Source organism: Squalius cephalus, assembly GCF_949319135.1.
Source record: "Squalius cephalus genome assembly, chromosome: 2".
NCBI lineage: Eukaryota > Metazoa > Chordata > Actinopteri > Cypriniformes > Leuciscidae > Squalius > Squalius cephalus.
Window position 1 is genome coordinate 14,154,823 of NC_137123.1, and position 22,237 is coordinate 14,177,059.

Genomic DNA, 22,237 nt, shown 5'->3' on the forward strand with positions numbered 1-22,237 from the left:
ATTACATGTAATGACAGCAGTCATTTAACAAACGATTCTTTGTTATAAAACAATTACAGTTTTTATGCATACATACCAAGCTGATTGAAAATATATTTGAGTGTATATTACAAGAAAGCCTTATTTTTAATTGCGTTTTATATAGCCTATAGAGAGGAAATTGAAAAGAAAAAATAGACATTCTGATAGGCTAAATGTTTATATATATATATATATATATATATCAACTTGAGTTTTTTTGTTATACAACAATTACAGATTTTATTTATAAATACCAAGCTGATTGAAAATATATTAGAGTGCATGCATATTACAGGAAGGCCTACTTTGTTATTTTTTTTTTTTTTATATATATATATAAATATAGCCTATTATATAGAGGAATTAAAAAGAAAAACATATATATAAAACTCAACTTATTATTTTTTAAATAACTGAAATCTTATTTCAGGAACATGTAAGAAGAATAGAGACAACTTTTATAATAAATAAATTCAATTATAATTTATTTAAATTAAATTAAAAATGTTTTCATATCTTGCAAAAACAAGGACGATGCAAAAACAAAACAAAATGTAAAACCAAATATATTTTTGTTATATAATATATTTTTTTTGTTATATATTTTTGTTATATGCATATACACACTAACTGAAGAATCAACCAAATATCTTTCGACCAAATGTCTTACTTTATTAAATCATTTCAAATAACAACAGGCATTAACATATTATCATTGTTAAACACATTAACAATAAGACCAAGCTGCATATCGTAAACAACATAACAATAACATAAAAAATATGAAAAGCAAATTATAACAATAAAATAGATTGTGGGGGTGGTAAATCCATATATATATTGCCATTAATTTAGAGATTTTTAAGGCACTCCTCCTTTTTATTTGTTTTAAGAATCGAAACAAACATTTAAATGCCACAAAACATGGAGAAACTTTAACAAAATTTGTGTAGGGTGAAGTCAGCTAAAATGGGCCACATTTTGGTAATAAATGCGCTGTGCATGAGCTCTAATGATATATAAATTAGCATGGCCGGCCTCTTAAATAGCCTATATCTTTTTTAAATGTGAAAAGTATAATTGTTTTAAAATCATGATAGTTAAGAGTATCATCAGGTTCCTTATTGAGCCACAGCACAACATTCAGGTAAAATGGGCCTGTGTTAAATTTGTGTTAAAGCTTGGATACAATCAAAATATTATTAGCCTACACAAAAATGCAATGTGCAGAATAAAAGACACAAAATCTGCAATAAAAGACACCAAATCTAACAATGGGATAGTCAAAGGCAGGTATTAAATTTTTAGTCTGTCTGCTTATGCAAATGTGTGATCCACTAAGACGAAAAGCGTCCGGTATCCGTCCGTATGTATTTCATTGCCATGGTTTCCTTGTTGCGAAAGGCATCGGGTTTTATTTTGTATTAATATTATATGTATATATTTTTAGTTTCGGTTTCATCTGTGTCCTGCAGGTCTATGGGTGGAGCGGCATGTTCACGTGGTTTGGGTGTGGAAACTAGAAACAACCAGAGAGTTTGAGACATTTCTCGAACTTTCCTCACGGTTTCAAATAGCGACGATCCGCAGCGAGACGGGGCAATACAAACCGCTGGTCGACGGGACAACAGCTGTCCGATAAAGTTATTCTAAGACCTATTTGCAAGGATATTTCTATTAAGTTGATGCGAACCGAACGCGACTGAGAAACACTGCATCGGACTGGTCTAAAACCGCTGTTTGATTTTTGGAGAATATCGAGGCTGCCTAAAATAAACGCTCAATGGTGAAGATGGGGAAAGATTATTACAGTGTTTTGGGGATTCAGAAAGGTGCGTCCGATGACGAGATCAAGAAAGCGTATCGCAAACAAGCGCTCAAATACCATCCGGACAAAAACAAGTCGCCCAGCGCCGAGGAAAAGTTCAAGGAGATCGCGGAGGCATACGACGTGCTGAGCGACCCGAAGAAGAAAGACATTTATGACAGATTTGGCGAAGAAGGTGAGTAAACCTTTCGTGCGACTCTTGTTGCACTGCTTAATGACACAGGTAGAGATGAGAGGGAAATAAGAAGCACTATACTATGCCTATCGTTTAAATTTTAAACATTTGTGTTTAGATATTATCTGATTAGATCACTGATTGGATTAGTTATTAATGACAACAGTCTGGATATTGTCAACACAGTACGTAGCCTATAACTGTAGTGTTTTCGGGTCGAGAGAAATAAATCTGGTAAAACTACTGAAAAGTTCGGCTTTGTACAATTACATTGCATTGATCCGATTTGTGATGCTGCACGCTGATTGGCTATTTGAACGGTGTGTGCGTTCTAGAACGCTTGCTGGAATATTCTGACGGTCACGTGATCGAACGTCAGCAGTTCTGTGTGTGTCTGTGCGTGTTCAGCAAACCTTCTCTTGCCAGTCTGGCCTAGGGCTAGGGCTGTCCCCTTCTAGACATTTCTTTACAAGTCTAGTCTATTTTTGAGGAATAAAAAGGTAAAATATTAAGTATGCTATCATTTAAACCAAGGCCATTACAATGTCTAGAACATGTTTTTAAATTATTTTTTAGTGGGTGGAGATGTTATTGATATTATTTAAAGGGTCATGAAACCCCCCTCTTTCAACTCAAGTCTAGCTCACAATCCTTTTGAAAAATGCAACTTAAATGGGCATGGATGGCTGTGAGAAGAAGAGAAGGGAAGGGAGGGGAGTGGGTGTGGTATGGTAAAGGGTGTGGCACAGGTAAACGAAGCTTGACACTCATTCACTGTATTGCATTTCAGTATCTAATCAGTCAAAATACGCGTTTTACCATATGTAGGTGTTGGGAATGTTTCCATTCAATATTTTTTATATATATATATATATATATATATATATATATATATATATACACACAAAATATCATGAAAAAAGTTATATCATGAAAAAAGTTGAGTAGTTAGCATCACTGATATTAGTCTGCTAATATAAACATTTCTGTCGTTAAAAAAGTTGTCAAATATTTACATCTATTTATTCTCACCACGCACTCTTTTACTGCAAAAACTAGAGAGGGACTTTGGTTAGAATTATCTACACTTTGACATTGACGAGCGCCATTAGACCGCATTTTAACTAACAGTAATGGAGTGCAGCAGATTTGGCCATTTCTAATTTCAATTTGGGGCACAATTTGGCCATTTCTAATTATTGCGAGGTACTTGTCCCCTTCAATGTCTACGGTGGTTATGGGCCTAATTTAAACTACAATAACTGATTGTATTAATGATGAGATTTTGCATAAAAGTTCAGATTCTGTGAATTTGAGTTAGGAAGTAGCCTATGTGTAGTAGTTGGGTAATCAAGGTAATGAAGAGTTTCATATAAAATAATAAATATTCCTGGGCAGCAAAAGTTATTAATACATCTTAATTCAATGTTGTCATTTGGTGGAGTTTTTAAGAGTTGTCTATACGTTTTATTCAACACCACACAGTTCTGTAATATGTGCCCTCTTTGTTTACCATGTGCAGGACTGAAGGGCGGCGCCCCTGGTGGCGGAGGAGGTGGAAGTAATTTCACCTACACATTTCAAGGTGATCCTCATGCAATGTTTGCAGAGTTTTTCGGAGGGCGAAGCCCTTTCGAACACATGTTTGGCCGTAACGGTGGCATGGACGAGGGAATGGAAACTGATGACCCATTTGCTAGTTTTGGCATGGGTGGCATGGGTGGTTTCCCACGCTCCTTTAACACGCGAGGTCCTGGTGGGGCACTGACCAAAAAACAGGATCCTCCCGTGACCCACGACCTGAGGGTCAGTCTAGAAGAAGTGTTCACTGGCTGCACCAAGAAGATGAAGATCTCCCGAAAACGCCTGAATCCCGACGGGAGAACGACGCGCACTGAGGACAAGATCCTTACAGTGGAAGTGAAGAAAGGCTGGAAAGAAGGAACCAAGATTACTTTCCCTAAGGAAGGGGATGAGACGCCATCAAATATCCCAGCAGATGTGGTGTTTGTGGTGAAGGATAAGCCACATCCAGTGTACAGAAGAGACGGATCGGACATTATTTATCCTGCAAAAATTACACTCAAAGAGGTAAGATGGGCTCTTATTTTAAGAGTTTGCTTACAAACTCTTTTCTTCCCTGTATTTTTCTAATCCCGTTCTTCTCTACTTTCTCAGGCACTTTGTGGTTGCACAGTTAACGTTCCAACACTGGATAATCGCACGGTTAACTTAACAACTCAAGACATTGTCCGTCCCGGGATGAAACGGCGTGTCACCGGGGAGGGTCTTCCTCTTCCGAAATCCCCAGATCGTCGTGGGGACTTGATTGTCGAGTATGAGGTCAAGTTTCCCGAAAGATTAAGCCAGAGTGCCAAGGACACTATCGCAAATGTTTTGCCGGCTTCTTGAGCCGTTTATACTGCAATGCTGGAGACATTGCCATTGGGAATTTTTGGTTTCATAGTATTTAAAGGATGAATATGAGGGGCTGCTGAAATTGTCGAACTGTTATTCTGTAATGTACTGCCAATGAGAGACTATCTGAACCAAAACATTGCTGGACTAGCCTGGTTTATGTGTTTGTCATGTACATTTTGAACCTATGTTTCCTTTGGGTCAAGTCCAGCAGAAAGTCTCCAGCTGCGAACTCTTGGCCAGCATTTTGTTGTCAACTACACACACATCTAACACATCTAAGTTTACTTATTCCAAAGATGGACAGTAGAGCATGTTGTGATGTTGCAGGGCTACAATAATATATTTTCTTATCAGCAGCCTGATCCTTTGGACACCTCAGGGAAGTCTTTCTGTGAAAGCAGCCTGTACTTTTTCTGCTAATACGGTCTAATGTGACCATTTAGTCGCCATTAAAAGTCATTTCAAATATAGTGGTGGCTCAAAGTGATGCTTGGATCATCCCTCTTCTAAGTATGTGAAACAACACTTGATGCAGAAGTTATATGGTGAGAAACTCAAAAGCTCAAAGTCAGCTAGAGGACAAATTTGTAACAAATACTAGATTTATTTAAAATAAATTACTCAAACTACTGATATTGTGGTTAATTTCTTATGCAAAATCATACGGAACTTTTTTTGTTTTATTACAGGTAATTTATGTTATTAATTGTTTTTAATTGTGAAACTGAATTTGTTTATTCACAAATTCAGTGGGATACTTCTGTGGGATCTTTTTGGATTGTGAGATTATGAGTTATGGGCTGTTTTGAATATATTATTTAAAAGAAAATAAGATTTGAAATGTTACAGATATCACACTGCTTTAATAAAACACTTTAAACTGAAAAAAACAATTGCTTTATCTTCGTATTTATTTAGCATATTAAAAGTGTAACCCAGTATACAAGCCTCTAAAAATCATGATAGTTCCTCTACCAAAGAAATGTTGCACTTAAAGAAATGTACAGATTCACATAAGTGTATTGACCGCTGTAAATATATAGCATGTTAACTAGTGAAATGTGTAGCTGAGACGGTCATATAATATCTAAATCATGACAGAATCTCTTTTATAATAATGACACTTCCTTTGCTGAATATGGATGCTTTAGTCTTCAGTGTTTCTTGATGGTGTTTGATTTGAGTCCACAGCAAAGACATCTGAAGAACTTCCTGTACTGCTGCCTGACCTGGACAAGAATGAGAAGAAAAATAATTTTAAACTCTGGTTAAAAAAACAAACAAAAAACAAACACAGAACATGTCCAGGTTATTTTTCAAGAATTTAATTTTAGAAGATGAGAAATTAAAAATTAACTTAAAGGGCTAGTTCACCCCAAAATGAAAATTAGCCCATGATTTACTCACCCTCAAGTCATCCTAGGTGTCTATGACATTCTTCTTATAAATATACATTTTTTAAACTATCGACTAAAATAACTAGCTTCCAGCAGACGGCTGTGCGCATAGATTTACGGCGAAAGAGTGACCCTTGACCCGACGCACAACGTAATGACGAACGCGGAGATAGAGCAAAACAAAACACCAGTCACAAATTAGTCTAAAAAGACAATTTTTTTGAGAGAAATGTGGGAGGAGCTTGAGTTTGTTGCCCAGCCCTGTTTGTTTGAACTGCGAGAGGCGTCAAAGCTTGCGCCACTTCTACATCTACGTCATACATGCGTCACTGGTTACTCTTTTGGTGCAAGTCGACTTGCGTACGGCCGTCTGCCGGAAGCTAGTTGTTTTAGTCTGTATATTTTTCTCACACAAACACATCGCTTCACTTCAGAAGGCCTTTATTAACCCCACAGAGCAGTGTGGAGCACTTTAATCATGAATAGATGCACTTTGATGGACTTCAAAACAGAAACGGCGAAACATTAAAGCCATTATAAAGCTTGGACGAGCCAGGACATTTTTAAATATATCTCTTGATTGTATTCGTCTGAAAGAAGAATGTCATAGACAGCTAGGATGACTTGAGGGTGAGTAAATCATGGGCTAATTTTCATTTTTGGGTGAACTATCCCTTTAATATAAAGTAGGTGAGAGATGATTTTCTGTTAGACTGTCTGTACTGATGTCTGACCTCATCATTGAGGACACAATAGACCAGGAAGATGAAGGTTCCCTGCTGGGAGTTCAAGATCAGGAAGAGGACCTCCAGCTCCTTCCAGAAACCCAGAATCCAGGAGCAACCAAGAACCACAAACTGAGCCAATGTTTTAAATGTCATAATCCTGCAGAGAAAGATGGAGAGTTAATATATATTTATTGATTATATTGTTGTGGAAAATCTGCAATTGTCCTGTTATAAGTTTGCCTTTTTGTCTGTGGAACACTTCTGTATTGTAATCAACCACACTTGAAACTTGTTTATTAAGAAAGTGGTTTATGAAGAAAAACTCTGCAATTGTTATTGTAAAATGTTTTTTTGAGAAAGTGGTTTATAAAGAAAAACATACCACACTTAATGTTTTAAGCAGAAGAGCTTTGCTAAAGAAAGAAGATAAATGCAAGCATTACCGTCGGATGTGTTGCGGACGAAGCGCAGAATGCAACAAAGAAGAAAAGTCTGAAGAAGGAAGACTAAGAGGCAAAAGGCTTTATAAAGACAGGTACGAAAGGAATTCCCAGAACTCAAGACTTAGGATTGGATAAATTGTCTGTAAGAGACTGATCATTTATGAGGGGATTTCCAAAGATGACCTCAAGAAATCAGATGGTCTATAAAAGGCTGAAAGGAGAAGATGAAGGCAGACGCTGATTCTTAATGGCCTCTCCGGTGTTACAACGCATGTAAACGATTTACTCTTGATGTTGTTTTGTCTTGTTTTTTTATACACTCACCTAAAGGATTATTAGGAACACCTGTTCAATTTCTCATTAATGCAATTATCTAATCAACCAATCACATGGCAGTTGCTTCAATGCATTTAGGGGTGTGGTCCTGGTCAAGACAATCTCCTGAACTCCAAACTGAATGTCAGAATGGGAAAGAAAGGTGATTTAAGCTATTTTGAGCGTGGCATGGTTGTTGGTGCCAGACGGGCCGGTCTGAGTATTTCACAATCTGCTCAGTTACTGGGATTTTCACGCACAACCATTCCTAGGGTTTACAAAGAATGGTGTGAAAAGGGAAAAACATCCAGTATGCGGCAGTCCTGTGGGCGAAAATGCCTTGTTGATGCTAGAGGTCAGAGGAGAATGGGCCGACTGATTCAAGCGGATAGAAGAGCAACTTTGACTGAAATAACCACTCGTTACAACCGAGGTATGCAGCAAAGCATTTGTGAAGACACAACACACACAACCTTGAGGCGGATGGGCTACAACAGCAGAAGACCCCACCGGGTACCACTCATCTCCACTACAAATAGGAAAAAGAGGCTACAATTTGCACAAGCTCACCAAAATTGGACAGTTGAAGACAGGAAAAATGTTGCCTGGTCTGATGAGTCTCGATTTCTGTTGAGACATTCAGATGGTAGAGTCAGAATTTGGCGTAAACAGAATGAGAACATGGATCCATCATGCCTTGTTACCACTGTGCAGGCTGGTGGTGGTGGTGTAATGGTGTGGGGGATGTTTTCTTGGCACACTTTAGGCCCCTTAGTGCCAATTGGGCATCGTTTAAATGCCATGGCCTACCTGAGCATTGTTTCTGATCATGTCCATCCCTTTATGACCACCATGTACCCATCCTCTGATGGCTACTTCCAGCAGGATAATGCACCATGTCACAAAGCTCGAATCATTTCAAATTGGTTTCTTGAACATGACAATGAGTTCACTGTACTAAAATGGCCCCCACAGTCACCAGATCTCAACCCAATAGAGCATCTTTGGGATGTGGTGGAACGGGAGCTTCGTGCCCTGGATGTGCATCCCACACAGCAAAATCCCCAGTGTTAAAGTTAATGAGATAATTAAGTGATTAATTAAGTGATGATTGGCCATTAGTGGTGACACCTAATGTTAATGAGCAGAATCACTGAAGGAAAGAGAAACAAGAACTACAACTGACTTTGAGCCTTTACACATTATTGCACTTATTATTACCAGTTTGACTTTATTTCTGTCATACATCAGTTATTGAGATTCAACAGAAGTTTAGACGGTAATGTTTTATGGAATTTTTCGTTTAAAGTCACCATTATGGTGGTCAGTGTTTGCTTTAGCTGGGCTCTTGACCCTTTTCATACTTTATTGTTAGTTTTTCTCTGACTGTTCTAACATTGTGTTTATAAAGCATGTTTATTACTCCAAGAGAAAACCTGCTCCCAATATGTTGTGATGTTGATATTATCATCATGTAGTGACATGATTCACTGAAGTCATTCAGAGTCTAAATCTTTGACATTATGCTTTGTCTCATTTTAGTATTGGTGATTTGTACTTAGCCCTGAGACTTTATAATTTGAGATCCAACAGCATTATGAACAATTTTGAAAATACTTTGAACACAGACATCATTGTGTTTAAACACACAGACATCAAGAATCAGCATATGAATCTCAACAATGGTGACAATAAACAAATTAGTGACAAACATATCAAGTCTGAACATCACAAACAAGCTACTAAAGTCACAACAAAACAATAGCAAAATAAAAGCAAAAAGGAAAAAACAATGAAAATTACAGGACAATTCAGCTGCATAATTTATTCATCGTGCAGTGCATGATGTGAGCCAGGGATGCATTTTGATTGGTGGCTCCCATCATGCACTGCAACATGAAGCATTTGTGTGATTGTCACCATTGTTGAGATTCATATGTAGATTATTGATGTCTGTGTGTGATTTTACAATTTCAGCCTTTATTAAGCACTGCTGGAATTAACTACTGTAATGCATACCCTTGTGAAAAAAAGTGCACTTAAGTGTACTTTTATAAAGTGTACTTATTACATAAATAATATACTTTAAATATATACACTTAAGTGTGAATTAAATGCCATCTTTTCGGCGCACTTAATGCACATTAAGTGTAATTAATTTCAAATATATCATATATTAAGTTGAAATAAAATGTAATAAGTTGCCATTAAGAGCGATTTTTTGGAACAACTTAATTGGTACTTTATTACAACTTTATATCTACTTTCATAATTGCTTCTAGTGTTTTTAAAATATACTTAAAGTGCACTACACAATATAATGACACGCAATTAATGTGATTTAAAATATACTTTAATGTCAGTTAACAATACACTTAAGTGTGAATTAAATGCAATGTTTTCGACACACTGAATGCACATTAAGTGCAATTAATTTAAAATATATCACATATTAAGTTGAAATAAAATGCAATAAGTTGCCATTAAGAGTGATTTTTTGGAACAACTTAATTGGTACTTTAATACAACTTTATATCTACTTTCATAATTGCTTCTAATATCTTCAAAATATAGTTAAAGTGCACTACACAATATAATGACATGCAATTAATGTGATTTAAAATATACTTTAATGTCAGTTAACAATACACTTAAGTGTGAATTAAATGCAATGTTACAATCAACAAAACTAAATGTAAAACCCTCTAAATTTACTGACAAAATAATCTCTAAAAGAAGTACATAAAAACCTTTCTGTTGATGCACAAGAAAACCCCAAGAAACACTATGCATAAACACAAACAGTTTTGGAAAGAGACCTTTGGGTAATGCTTTACAAAAATATATTAGTTACCTACTTCAGTTAACATGAACTAAGAATGAATAATACTTTAAACATTTATTAGTCTAAGTAAGATAATATTAGTCTTGGTTAGATCATGTTGGCTAAAAAATAAACTAATATTAACAAATGAGACCTAATTAAAAGTTACCGAACCTTGTTATTTAGCTCTTAAAGGGATGTTCAGCAGAAGAAAGAAATTCAAATTTCAATCCAATTTTTTAAGTTGTTGGAAAGTGCTGTTTATGTCAATGTCCCAGATGCTCTCCAGAGTATATGTGAATGGAAATGTTTCAAAGATGCAGGAAAGTCAGAAAAAATGCCTTGAGGAAAAAAACAAAAAAACAGAAAATTTGTTTATAATACAGATCCAGTCCATTATTATATTTGGCTCAATTGAATGAAAGAGATAGATATACAGTTGCGCTTCAAAGTTGATATACACCTTGCAGTATCTGCAAAATGTTAACAATTTTATCAGTAATAGGGATCACAAAAATGTATACGTTTTATCTTTATTTATTACTACCCTGATGAAGCAGTTTATTCTGCAAGGTGTATGTAAACCTTTGACTGTTAACTGTTGATAAATTGTGTGATGTGATTGATTACCTCAGTCACCAGGGCCACATCGTAGTAGAAAGCTGGGCAAGGTTCCTTCTATTTCCCACAAACACCAGGATTCCACTGACTACGCCATCTTTACTGACACTGGGCTTAAAGTGATTAAAAATAGAGAACCTTTTTATTGCTACTTTACAGGGAATTAAGCATAACTTTATCAATTACACAAATATAGATATGACCCATGCAAACCCAGGACCAATGCAAATTAAGAAAGGTATTCTTACATTTTAAGCTTGCCCCACATAGCTATCTTCATGAAGGATGTTCCTGTTCTTGTATTTACCACGGTTGACACAGCAATGCTGCAAGCCTTCTTCCTTTGGTTTGTTACCTATAAAATATATGATGATTATAGGGCAGGTGTAAATGCACAGGTGGGAATTTATTACTTGCACATGCAAAAGATTCAAAGCATTTAAAAGCTATAGGGATAACGTTAGTTAGTGACTTGAAAGTAGTGTTTTAGCTTGATCAGGATGTGCTGTCATGATAAATCTTGTAAAATCACCTCATCAATACAGGTCTGTGATTCCACACCGCTTGCACTGTATCTCCAATAACAAATATGAACTGATCCTGCAAAATGAATGTTTAAATCCAGATAAACACAAAAATATTACATATTCCAAAACAAATAATTGAACAACTCTTTAAATACAAAATGAAATTGAACACATTACAAGCATTTTTTCTAGAGGTGGGTAATATATTAAATATTTATGGTGGTTATAAGATTGATTATTTGTATTAAATGTAGGCTATATAAACGTCTTCGAGTGTTACAATATTGGATCAGCATTCAGCAAATGTTTAGTAGCTTGTTTAAAATAATTTAAAAAGTCGGTTTAGTTTTTTTTTTTTTAAATCAGCAACCAAATTCCTCGAACACGACCACACACGCCTTCCTCACATTACAATGTAAGACATTATTAGAATGCCATCATATATAAATTATTGAAAACATGATTAATTCACCTCCCGAGTCTATTGAGTTTATAATATCTGTGATTAAAATGCACTCAGCAACTGACATGTTACGGTGAAAAAAAAATTAACTAAAGAAAGCATCAATATATACTTACTTGACTGATTATTTGCAGCATAACGTCTCATCTGCAAACAAACATCCAAACGTGGTGCTCCTTTTGTTCTCTTGTTTGGCTAGCTTCAGTATCATCCTTTTTACAGTCTATGGTATCATCACGCATCGCAAATGGATCGCAAAACATAGCGCATTTTTCAAACTCTAGTGAAGTAGAGCGTCATAATGACGTAGTATTTCTCGCGCATGCGCATTAAACAACATATTCATATATCATGCATGGTTAAATGTTATTTCAGCTTTTCTGTTTAAGTTGTTCTAACTCATTGTGTTGTTAAACTCTGTAAGTTCACAAAACTTTACTCATTAACCTAACTAAAAGTAAATCTTTTTTTTCATTGTAGTCTAGTGTGATTAAAATTAAATGTATTTTAACTGAATTGAAATGCAAATTCATTTTGTTTACATTTGTTTAACTTTTGCTCGCAATTAATACAATTTTAAATGTGTGTTTAATTGACTTAGAACAACATAATGATATTGAAAGTATTATGTTCACAGATGTAAAGTAGCTACAACACATTACTATTAGACTCCTCTCATATATTACATTTTATTTTCAAATATTATGTAGAAAGCTGACACTAGTTGAGTTCATAGAGCAAGGGCTGGTGATAAAAATGTCAACAATAAGTTGTACTGGATTATACTGTATAAGCAGATGTATTGGAAAAATACATTTCAACTGCATAATGCACAGTATATATTATAGACAAAACACATTTAAAATACATTAACAAATTAATTTTGGACAACACACTTGAGTTGGAATTAAAATCAATTATTTTCCATGTTTTCCATTAAAACTGTTATTTTATATATTAGTCAATACATCAAAATAAATTCCCTTTAATAACTTATAACTTTAACTTTAATACATTTAAAACACTATAAATCATAATTATTTAAAATGTATGTTTAAGTAAAAATTAGCAGACATTACAAAGTGCATTTTTTAAAACATGCACTTAAGTGTTTATAAATATTGTCATGAAAGTGTTCTTTCTTTAAGTAACATTTAATTAGACATTATTAAAAAGTGCATTTGTAAAAAGTGCACTTAAGTGTGTTTATAAAAATTATGATGAAAGTGTACTTTCTTTAGGTTAAGCTTAATTAGACATTATTACAAAGTGCATTTTTTAAAAGTGTATTTAAGTGTGTTAAGAAATATTGTGATGAAAGTGTACTTACTTTAAATTAGACTTAATTAGATATTATTACAAAGTGCATTTGTAAAAATTGTACTTAAGTGTGTTTATAAATATTGTGATGAAAGTGTACTTACTTTAAATTAAACTTAATTAGATATTATTACAAAGTGCATTTGTAAAAATTGTACTTAAGTGTGTTTATAAATATTGTGATGAAAGTGTACTTACTTTAAATTAAACTTAATTAGATATTATTACAAAGTGCATTTGTAAAAAGTGCACTTAAGTGTGTTTATAAATATTGTGATGAAAGTGTACTTACTTTAAGTTAAACTTAATTAGATATTATTACAAAGTGCATTCGTAAAAAGTGCACTTAAGTGTGTTTATAAATATTATGATAAAAGTGTACTTTAAGTAAAACTTAATTAGACATTATTACAAAGTGCATTTTTAAAAAGTGTATTTAAGTGTGTTAAGAAATATTGTGATGAAAGTGTACTTACTTTAAATTAGACTTAATTAGATATTATTACAAAGTGCATTTGTAAAAATTGTACTTAAGTGTGTTTATAAATATTGTGATGAAAGTGTACTTTCTTTAAGTTAAGCTTAATTAGACATTATTACAAAGTGCATTTTTTAAAATGCACTTAAGTGTGTTTATAAATATTGTGATGAAAGTGTACTTACTTTAAGTTAAACTTAATTAGATATTATTACAAAGTGCATTTGTAAAAAGTGCACTTAAGTGTGTTAATAAATATTGTCATTAAAGTGTATTCCCTTTAAGTACACTTAAGTGGTCTTTAATTTTAATTTTATTATATTATCTGCAAGTGCACTTTTCAAAAAGTATACTTTGATTATTTTAAGCACACAAAAAGTACGCTTTCAATACAATTAAGCACACTTCTTTTTCACAAGGGTATGAATAAAACATTTGTAAAATAAGTTCATAATGTTGATTCAGTGAATCAGGACACTACATGATTGTAATTTCATCATGTAAGCATAACCATCATGACCTGGGCTTCATTTCCCAAAAGCATCGTAAGCTTAACTTGATCGTAGAACAATTGCAACAAATGGTCTAAACAATCAAATTAGGCTTACGATGCTTTCGGGAAACACAGCCCAGGCCATAGTTTCTCTTTCCACAATAAATGTGCTTTGTAAACACAGAGATGGAGCAGCCAAAGAAAAACTAATGTTAAAAAAGGAAAGGGTAAAGAGCCCAGCTAAAGCAAACACTGATCACCATAATGGTGACATGAAACAAATCATTACATAAAACATTACTGTCTAAACTTCTGTTAAATCTAAATAAGAATGTGTGTAGATGTATGACAGAAATAAAGTCCAACTGGTAATATTAAGTGCAATAATGTGCAATGGCTCGAAGTCAGTAGTTCTTGTGTTTCTCTTTTTTCTGTTCTTGTTGTTTCTCTTTCCTTCAGTGATTCTTATTAACATCAGGTGTCACCACTAATGGCCAATCATCACTTAATTAATCACTTAATTTGCTCATTAACTTCAACACTGCTTCAGTGTTAATTTTTAACACTCTGTAGTTGGACCTATATGTACACCGAGGAGTGTTAATTTAACACTGGGGAGTTTGCTGTGCACAAATCTCCATCAACTGCAAGATGCTATCCTATCAACATGGGCCAACATTTCTAAAGAATGCTTTCAGCACCTTGTTGAATCAATGCCACGTAGAATTAAGGCAGTTCTGAAGGCGAAAGGGGGTCAAACACAGTATTAGTATGGTGTTCCTAATAATCCTTTAGGTGAGTGTATATTAGTACTTTATATGTAAACTAATTAACCTGTAGATAATAAAATTATACTTAATTGAAACTAAGAAACTCTTTTGCTACTCTCGCCTGCCAAAAGTCTTTGATTTCTAATAAAGTGAGCTGAACAGACCACGAAGAAGTCTTCTGACCTATGGATTGTGAGTATGAAAATTCAGATGCTTATGATTTAGGACAAATTTGGCTTTACCTAACCTGAGAATAATCTAAATAAGGTTAAAAGTGTCTAGAAATATGCAGCATAAAACAATATATATACACATTTCATGGAGTGTTCAAATCTGTTTGTTACTTGGTTCGTTTCATCTGTGAAACTTCAGCGTTCAGATTTTTCAAGGTGAAGATCAGATTGATGATGATGCAGATGAAGAGAATCATGTTTAACTGCACAGTAAGAGAAACAACAGGAATTAATCTTTAATCACTGTTTTCCTTTTAATACAAAGTCATGATGAGAAATGTGCTTACTGCTAGTATGACGCAAACAGGTCCCAGAAAACTCCAAATAAAGCCTTTATCCATTTTAATCAAGCACCTGTTTGGAGGAAGATACAGACACACACAAAAAAATCAATGAACAAACATGAAGGATGAAGGTGTTGATCTCTGAGTCGTTCAAACTAAACTCACTGTTCACTTCCGTAGCCTTTGGGCTCCACCACAGCAGACACGGCCACCACAACCAGAGCAACCGTATATCCAATCACACACAGGAATCGATCGTTAAGCACCTCCCTCTTTTTGGAGATGATCTGTGATAGGTTCTTCACACGGATGAAGTGCAGCACAGCTTCAATGAACATCCACACAAAGCCGGAGAGAAAGAGGAAGTGCAGCACACCTGATATCACGGCACACAACACCTGGAGATCATGAGAGACGGTTATGATGATTCTCAGTGAGACTGTGCTGAGCTGTAGGGCTCCTTCATCATTCTCACCTGATGACGGCGTATGAGGCTCAGGAACTGTTGTGTGAGCAGGAACAGAAGGTGAGCCAACAGAAGACTCACACAGAGGTTGATTCGAGCCACATTATTCACTCCAGGACTCCACTGACAAAGGACAAAGGTCAACAGGGCCAAACTGAAGAACACCAGCCCCACGATCACACACACCAAATTCAACAGCTCCAGCAGTGAGTCGCTCTGAGAAAACATGTCAGAGTACATGAGTGCCAAATCTGTGCTGATCTTCAACGCTCACTATAAATGTTCTCGTACCTCTGGTGGACGGCTGGTTTGCATGATGAGAGCAAATGTGGACAGATGAACACAGGAACACACAGTGTAGCTGCTGTTGGTCTCTAAAACAGAACAACCATCTATAATCCACTCGCTGATATTCCAGTACACACAGGACAGGGAACCGTCGGGGTCAAACTCCTGCAAAAAGAAGAAAGAACATGCAGAAAATATAACAACACTGAATATTAAATGTTTTCAGATGTTCATCAGTTCTCAGGTTGGACAAAAACACATTTCAGTCTCTCACTCTGATGTGTTTGAGGGTGAAGTTGACTGGTTTGGTGAGTTTAGTGTTGGTGGTTTTGGGAAGAGTAGCTGAGATCACAGTGGACATCATGGTTTTAATCATGTCAGTTGATGTGGTGAAGAAGTCTGGCTTCAGTAGATTCTCCATTGTGTTATAACTCATGAAAGCCACAGCAGCTGATCCTGTGTGGCAGAAACAGAAGAAACTTGTATTTAACACAATAAAAATCTTTGGTAAATGTGGTTTAGTGATATATCTTCTAAAAATGTTTTATTAAAAATGTTATATTAAAACACATCTCACATACTTGTTTCATTGTTGTTCTTGGCGATCCCAATGAGATCGATGTCCACAGAAGAATTTGTCGTGTCAAGTCGAGGAATTTTATCTAAGGTGACATTGGGTCCAACCATGAAGACTTCAACCTCTGATTTAGAAAATAAGCAGTTGGGGAGAACGGGGTAATGTGAGACATCGGGTAATGTGAGACAACCCCTATATCTAGGCTATGGAACACAATTTTGGTCATTTGACCATTATGTTTTCAAGCCCCTTTCATTTCACCTTGGCCATGAAGAAGAGGACCTCATGGTGCTGTAGTAAGCATGTTTTTTTCACAAAAATATTTTTTTTGCATGTAAAAGTAAAATTTCTTGCTGTCAACTTAATCAACTGTTGTGCCAAAGCAAATTGATTCAGGTAGAAAAACTTATATCATACATGTTGATGAACTACCCACATATAAAACCATGTGATGATGCTAGCTGAAGATACGCCCGAATTGCTAAGAGAGATCGTTTTTGTCTAAAATGTGGCGGTGGGGTAAAGTGAGACAAATGCTGTGGGGTAAAGTGAGACATGAGGCACAAGTTAAGTTTAGTCTTAAACATATTTTAATGTAATATTACATGACATATGTTTTATTTTTAATGTCATAAACATAGTAGAAAAGCCATCATGCCAAGGCAATACAGCAGGAAGAAAACCTGACGGCCCGAAGGAGAGGGTGTGCTCCTCTGGGCCCCAGGCAACCCGGAGGCGCCTGTTTTCCATTACCTAGTCCGATAAGAGTGTCGTCTCCCTCCTCTACAACACCCCGAGCACCCGTGTTTGGACCGTCATTGCTCCAGCAGGAGCTCCAGCAGGTATACGGATCTGACTTTGACTGGAGATGACCCACCCTCCCTGGGGCCGGCCCGGGAGGTCTGCAAGCATGGAGCTCTTCTTCAAATACAAGATATTTTTGGACATTTTTACAAGGAGGAATATCCTCCAGTGTGTCTTTCACCCCTAGCTCGCCCAGGATGGTGCACATTCACCGGTGTGCACGCCCTGGCACCGAGGGACTGGGTGTCCAAACCAGACCCTATTTACTGGAAGTCTCGCCCGCACAAAGTGCACTTTCTCTGGGCTGGGTCAGGCGGTTTCTCCACCCGGTCTGACCACCACGGTTCTCTGGTCCATGTTCCTTGTCCGAGCGGAGCATTGTCCCTCCTCCACAAAGACCCAAAGGTCCGTTTTAGGACTGACTTTGCTCCAGACGGAGCTCCAGCGGTGTCGGACAAATCCGAATCTGGCTCAGGACGGGCCACTCTCCCTGGGCTGGCCAGGGGAGGTCTGACAGCATTGAGTTTTCCAAATGTATCACAATAATTTGGACATAGTTCTTTTTTTTAGGAGGAATTTCCTCCAGTGTGCCATTCACCCTTAGCACGCCAAGGACGTTGCACCTTCACTTGGATGCGCACCGGTGGGTCATCAAAAAATGTGCTTAATTGACCAATCTCTATGATTCTGTTACTAGTCCGACATTAGTTCTGGAATGTGTGGTTGTCAAGCTAGCTGTCAAGATTCTTACTGTTACAACATGTGTTGTTATGGAAGTTTCAGAGTGGAAAAAGTAAGTGGATCAGTTTACCCCCAGCTGGTTCACTTTACCCCCTTGATTTCTCTGGTCTGTCTCAGTTTACCCCTAAGCTGGGGTAAAGTGAGACACAAGACCACTTTTTTTAAAACAATCATATTTTCACTGCCCTTCGTCCTGAATACATTCTAATAATTTCCATTGCTAGGAAACATCCTGAATTAATGGGAAATGTGTAAATTTGACTGATATATCATTTTAGCTTGCTTAGAGGGGAACGAATGTAAAAAATGTCTCACTTTACCCCACTCTCCCCCTTATGTTTTGTTTTTTGTTTTTATTAAAGTTGATTCAATCTGCACAAATGTGCAAAAAACAAAACAAAAAAAAGACAAAAAAAAAATAACTATTTGATCTAATTACTAGTTTGAACTAATCAGTTTACTTTGTACACAGCAAAATCCCCAGAGTTAAATTAAGTCAAGCTGGTAATGCTGTTTGTGGAGTTGTTTAATCCTCCACTGATGAGATCTTGAGAGATGTAATGTCTTCTTTTGTCTTCAGTTGATTCATCTTAGGGTACGTTTACACGACAACGATATGCTTAAAACTCAGAAGTGTTTCCTTTGAGTTTTCAAAACTTTGCTTTTTCAGGCACCCAAACTGACTCTTTGTTGTCATGGAAACGAACGGCCAAAACTTATACAAAGTTTTAAGTTTTTAGTTGAAAACGGTGTCGTGTAAACAGACCCTAAGGCTGTGGCTGAAGTGGGTGTTCATCACTAATGCTCAATCATCTCTTAATTAATCACTTAATTATCTCATGAACTTTAACACTTTTAACACTCTTTAGACTGGGACAATATGTACTCTGAGCAGTGTTGATTTAACACTGGGGATTTTGCTGTGTGCCTGTGACGTTGTAGTAATCATGAAGACATTGGTTCAGGTGTGTTTGATTAGGGTTGGAGCTAAACTCCAGGAAAGTGGATCTCGTGGTTCAGATTTGAGAACCCCTGCTCTAGACTATGTAAACTCCCTGATATCATATATTTCATAATCAATAATAACAGTTCCCTATCAATGAGGTCTCTCCTATTGCGTAGCTATACGCTATGGGAAAAATCCTTTTTCTCGAGAATATGAAAGCTAACTTTTAAAACGCAGTGCAGCTGCACAGCTAGCACAGTGAGCGCGGTCATTGGCTGTGCTGCAGCAACTGCATGAACCGATGGCGTGGCGGCGCGGGCGCGCCAGCCAGTCAGGGCATGTCATAGCCCGCCAAGATGGGCGTGACTTATGTCTATAATACCCCATGACACGCCATAGGAAACCCAGATCAAATTCCTTTCAGCGTGGACTTCTCTGCTCTTCGCTGGACTCTGGAAAGAAAGCTTCGCCGCCGTAGAAAGCACCATCAGCAGGACGAGCCGCTGCCTTGCAGTTTCTGAAGACGTTGGCCCCGCCTCCTTCAGCCCGCTGTCTTGCTGCGCCATCCGGCATGCTACTATATCCTTTTATACACATTTAGCGTGTTCGCCGCCGCGTTCACTTTATTCTAAAAGAGCAAATTCAAGGCGTTCTAATGCCTCGTTCCACCTGTGCCTCGTGTAGAGGCCCGCTCATCGCCGAGGATTGTCACATCCTATGCCCCTCCTGCCTGGGTCACGGCCACGCGAAGGCCGCGCTGACCAAGGGCGGCTGCCCTGAATGTGATTTCCTGGATCTAACCTCGCTACGTCAGAGGTTAGCGGCCTTCGACGACAAGCCTGCTCTCCCACCTCTCTTGCTCGAGCCGTGTAAGAAGAAACGCCGCTCGCAGAGAGAGCTTGAGCCTGCAGTTGAAAGAGAACCCACGCCAGCCAAGTCCCCGCGTGCTTCTCCGACACCTGAGTCCTCGCCCTCGCCCGTCCTGTTCACACAGGCCGACCAACGCCCCTCCTCGTGCGCGGCGGGTCTTCTCTTATTTGGAGCTTTGGACGAGGAAGACAAAGACAGCCTCTCTATTGCCGCTTCGGATTCTGAGTGGGCTGCTTCCGCCCCGTCTACTCAGGATAGCACGAGGTCTAGTGTCGACGCTGAACTTATCCGCGTGCTCACGAAGGCCGTGCAAGACCTCGGCCTCGATTGGTCCTCGCCCGACCAACCGACGCGCAGCAGGCTCGACGAGTGGTTTCTCGAAGGGCGTCGACAGGCCCCTGCACAGCGGCCCGCGCCCTTTTTCCCGGAGGTGCACGACGAGATGACTAAATCCTGGAAAGCACCTCACTCCGCTCGGATCCGCACTTCTTTTCTTCAGCGCTCTGCAGTGTTGACGGCACGAGGGAAAAAGGCTACGAAGCCCCCCCTCCCCTCAAGGAGGCTGTGGCCGCCCATCTGTGTCCTCCCAATGTATCGAGCTGGAGAACTAAGGTGACGCACCTGCTGAAGCCCTGTCGTGCTACATCGGCGCTCGCCAGCCGTGCTTATGCCGCCGGGGGCCAGGCCGCTTCGTCACTGCACTCAATGGCGGTCTTACAAGTTTTCCAACGGAGCGCTATTCGCAAGCTCAGCAGGTGTCTCAGGCTATGCGCCATTTTCTCCCGAAACGCTCCAGCTCAACCTCAGGCGGTGGGAGAAGAGCGCCGTCCTCCCAGCGCGACAAGCCAGCGCCACCGGTAACTAAGCCCCGGCCCACGACTGAAACTCGCCGCCGCTCACGTTCCTCGAAGCGGCAGCCGTTCACAGAGAGGAGGGGTCCTCGACCTAAGATCACGTTGAACCCCGAAACTCGCAAGCCGTCCTAGCCGGGACGAAAAGGGTGAGTTCAAGCCCTGCCGCGGCCAGGTTTATCTCCCAGAAAAGAGAAAAACTCTCTCCAGCCCCCCTCGCTCAGGTGGCTGGAAGAGTCAATTCTGCGGAAAATGTGCCTGTTACAACACACGCTCACCTGCACTCAAACGCCATTTTCTGCCTGTGTAATGTCTAGGTCACGTGCCCATCATAAAGCGCACGTCCTCATTCACAAATCACTGTAAGCAGCCTGCCATCCCACGCTGCAAGCACGAAAAATGTAGATATAGTGCCCACTCTCACAAACTCACCAGCTCTCATTGCGAGTGTTGTAAATGTAGTTCCAGTGCCCACTACAAAGTCTGCACAGCTACACATGAATACTTGTCCCAAATCACTAGCCCGCGCTGTGCAGACAGCAGAGGTCCATGTGCCAGTTACAAGCCCCGCACATACCCACATAATCGCTGCCAACGAGGCACACTATCAGCCTTTGCAGCGACGGGCTCTGAATGTTGCACGCGCTCTCACTGATAAGTGCTGTCAGTACGCTGTCACAGCGTTGCCCGTCAGGTTTGATAGAGAACATGAATGTAGATTCGGTGCCAGCGTCGCTACACGCACCTCTGCATATGATATCAGCCCGGAGCCAGATTTCTCACACACATGCCACAAAGGGAGCGCGCGCTGTGCAGCGCCCCGCCCGCAACAGACAGGGACCGCTGAGCAGTGGGCAGAGCGAGCTTCCCCTTCATGCGAACACCCGCCCAACGCTCATTCAACCCCTGTTTCTGCACGCCAGTGCATGGCGGGCCATCCCAGGCATATCACAGTGGGTACTGAGGACAGTAGAACAAGGCTATTCGCTCTAGTTCGCCCGCAGACAGCCGCGCTTTCGAGCCAAGGTCGAGACAACAGTGAGAGAGGGCGTGGCCCATATTCTCCGCACAGAAGTGCTGAAACTGTTAGAAAAGGGATCGATCCAGCCGGTTCACAGCTCGCAGAGCGAGTCAGGCTTTTACAGCCGTTACTTTCTCGTCCCCAAAAAGGACGGCGATCTCAGACCAGTTCTGGATATCAGAAAACTGAACGAGTCACTCATGAGACGGCCATTTAGAATGCTGACAACCAGGCAGATTCTCACGCAAATTCGCCCGGGAGACTGGTTTTCTCAGTGGATCTGAAAGATGCTTATTTTCACATCCAGATAGCGACCCGTCACAGGCCATTCC

At 38.8% G+C, this 22,237-nt stretch overlaps 2 protein-coding genes across 2 annotated transcripts; one reads left to right on the plus strand and one right to left on the minus strand.

Annotated features, from left to right (window-relative positions):
* Positions 1-1,383: 1,383 nt before the first annotated feature.
* Positions 1,384-5,435, plus strand: dnajb1b (DnaJ heat shock protein family (Hsp40) member B1b). The gene is made up of 3 exons (XM_079861273.1): positions 1,384-2,024; positions 3,547-4,115; positions 4,203-5,435. The coding sequence occupies exons 1-3, from the start codon at positions 1,805-1,807 to the stop codon at positions 4,434-4,436; spliced, it is 1,023 nt and encodes a 340-aa protein (XP_079717399.1). The 5' UTR covers positions 1,384-1,804; the 3' UTR covers positions 4,437-5,435.
* LOC307152427 (adhesion G protein-coupled receptor E3-like) lies at positions 5,292-21,465 on the minus strand. Its single transcript, XM_079861064.1, has 11 exons — positions 21,317-21,465; positions 16,677-16,796; positions 16,370-16,551; positions 16,099-16,260; positions 15,817-16,023; positions 15,507-15,739; positions 15,345-15,411; positions 15,169-15,260; positions 7,899-7,955; positions 6,577-6,727; positions 5,292-5,674 (listed from the first exon to the last, which is right to left on the minus strand). Exons 1-11 carry the CDS (start codon positions 21,381-21,383, stop codon positions 5,600-5,602), a joined length of 1,413 nt encoding a protein of 470 aa, XP_079717190.1. The 5' UTR covers positions 21,384-21,465; the 3' UTR covers positions 5,292-5,599.
* Between the last annotated feature and the right edge of the window lie 772 nt (positions 21,466-22,237).

Excerpts from the sequence above, each read along its gene's own strand:
- LOC307152427 (XM_079861064.1), bottom strand. The coding sequence starts at position 21,383 with ATGTGTAGCTGTGCAGACTTTGTAGTGGGCACTGGAACTACATTTACA. Across the intron at positions 16,024-16,098 it reads AAACCAGCCGTCCACCAGAG|AGCGACTCACTGCTGGAGCT; the intron begins GTACGAGAACAT and ends ATGTTTTCTCAG. Across the intron at positions 6,728-7,898 it reads TCTTCAACTGTCCAATTTTG|GATTATGACATTTAAAACAT; the intron begins GTGAGCTTGTGC and ends CTTTCTCTGCAG.
- dnajb1b (XM_079861273.1), top strand. The coding sequence starts at position 1,805 with ATGGTGAAGATGGGGAAAGATTATTACAGTGTTTTGGGGATTCAGAAA. Across the intron at positions 2,025-3,546 it reads TGACAGATTTGGCGAAGAAG|GACTGAAGGGCGGCGCCCCT; the intron begins GTGAGTAAACCT and ends TACCATGTGCAG. Across the intron at positions 4,116-4,202 it reads CAAAAATTACACTCAAAGAG|GCACTTTGTGGTTGCACAGT; the intron begins GTAAGATGGGCT and ends CTACTTTCTCAG.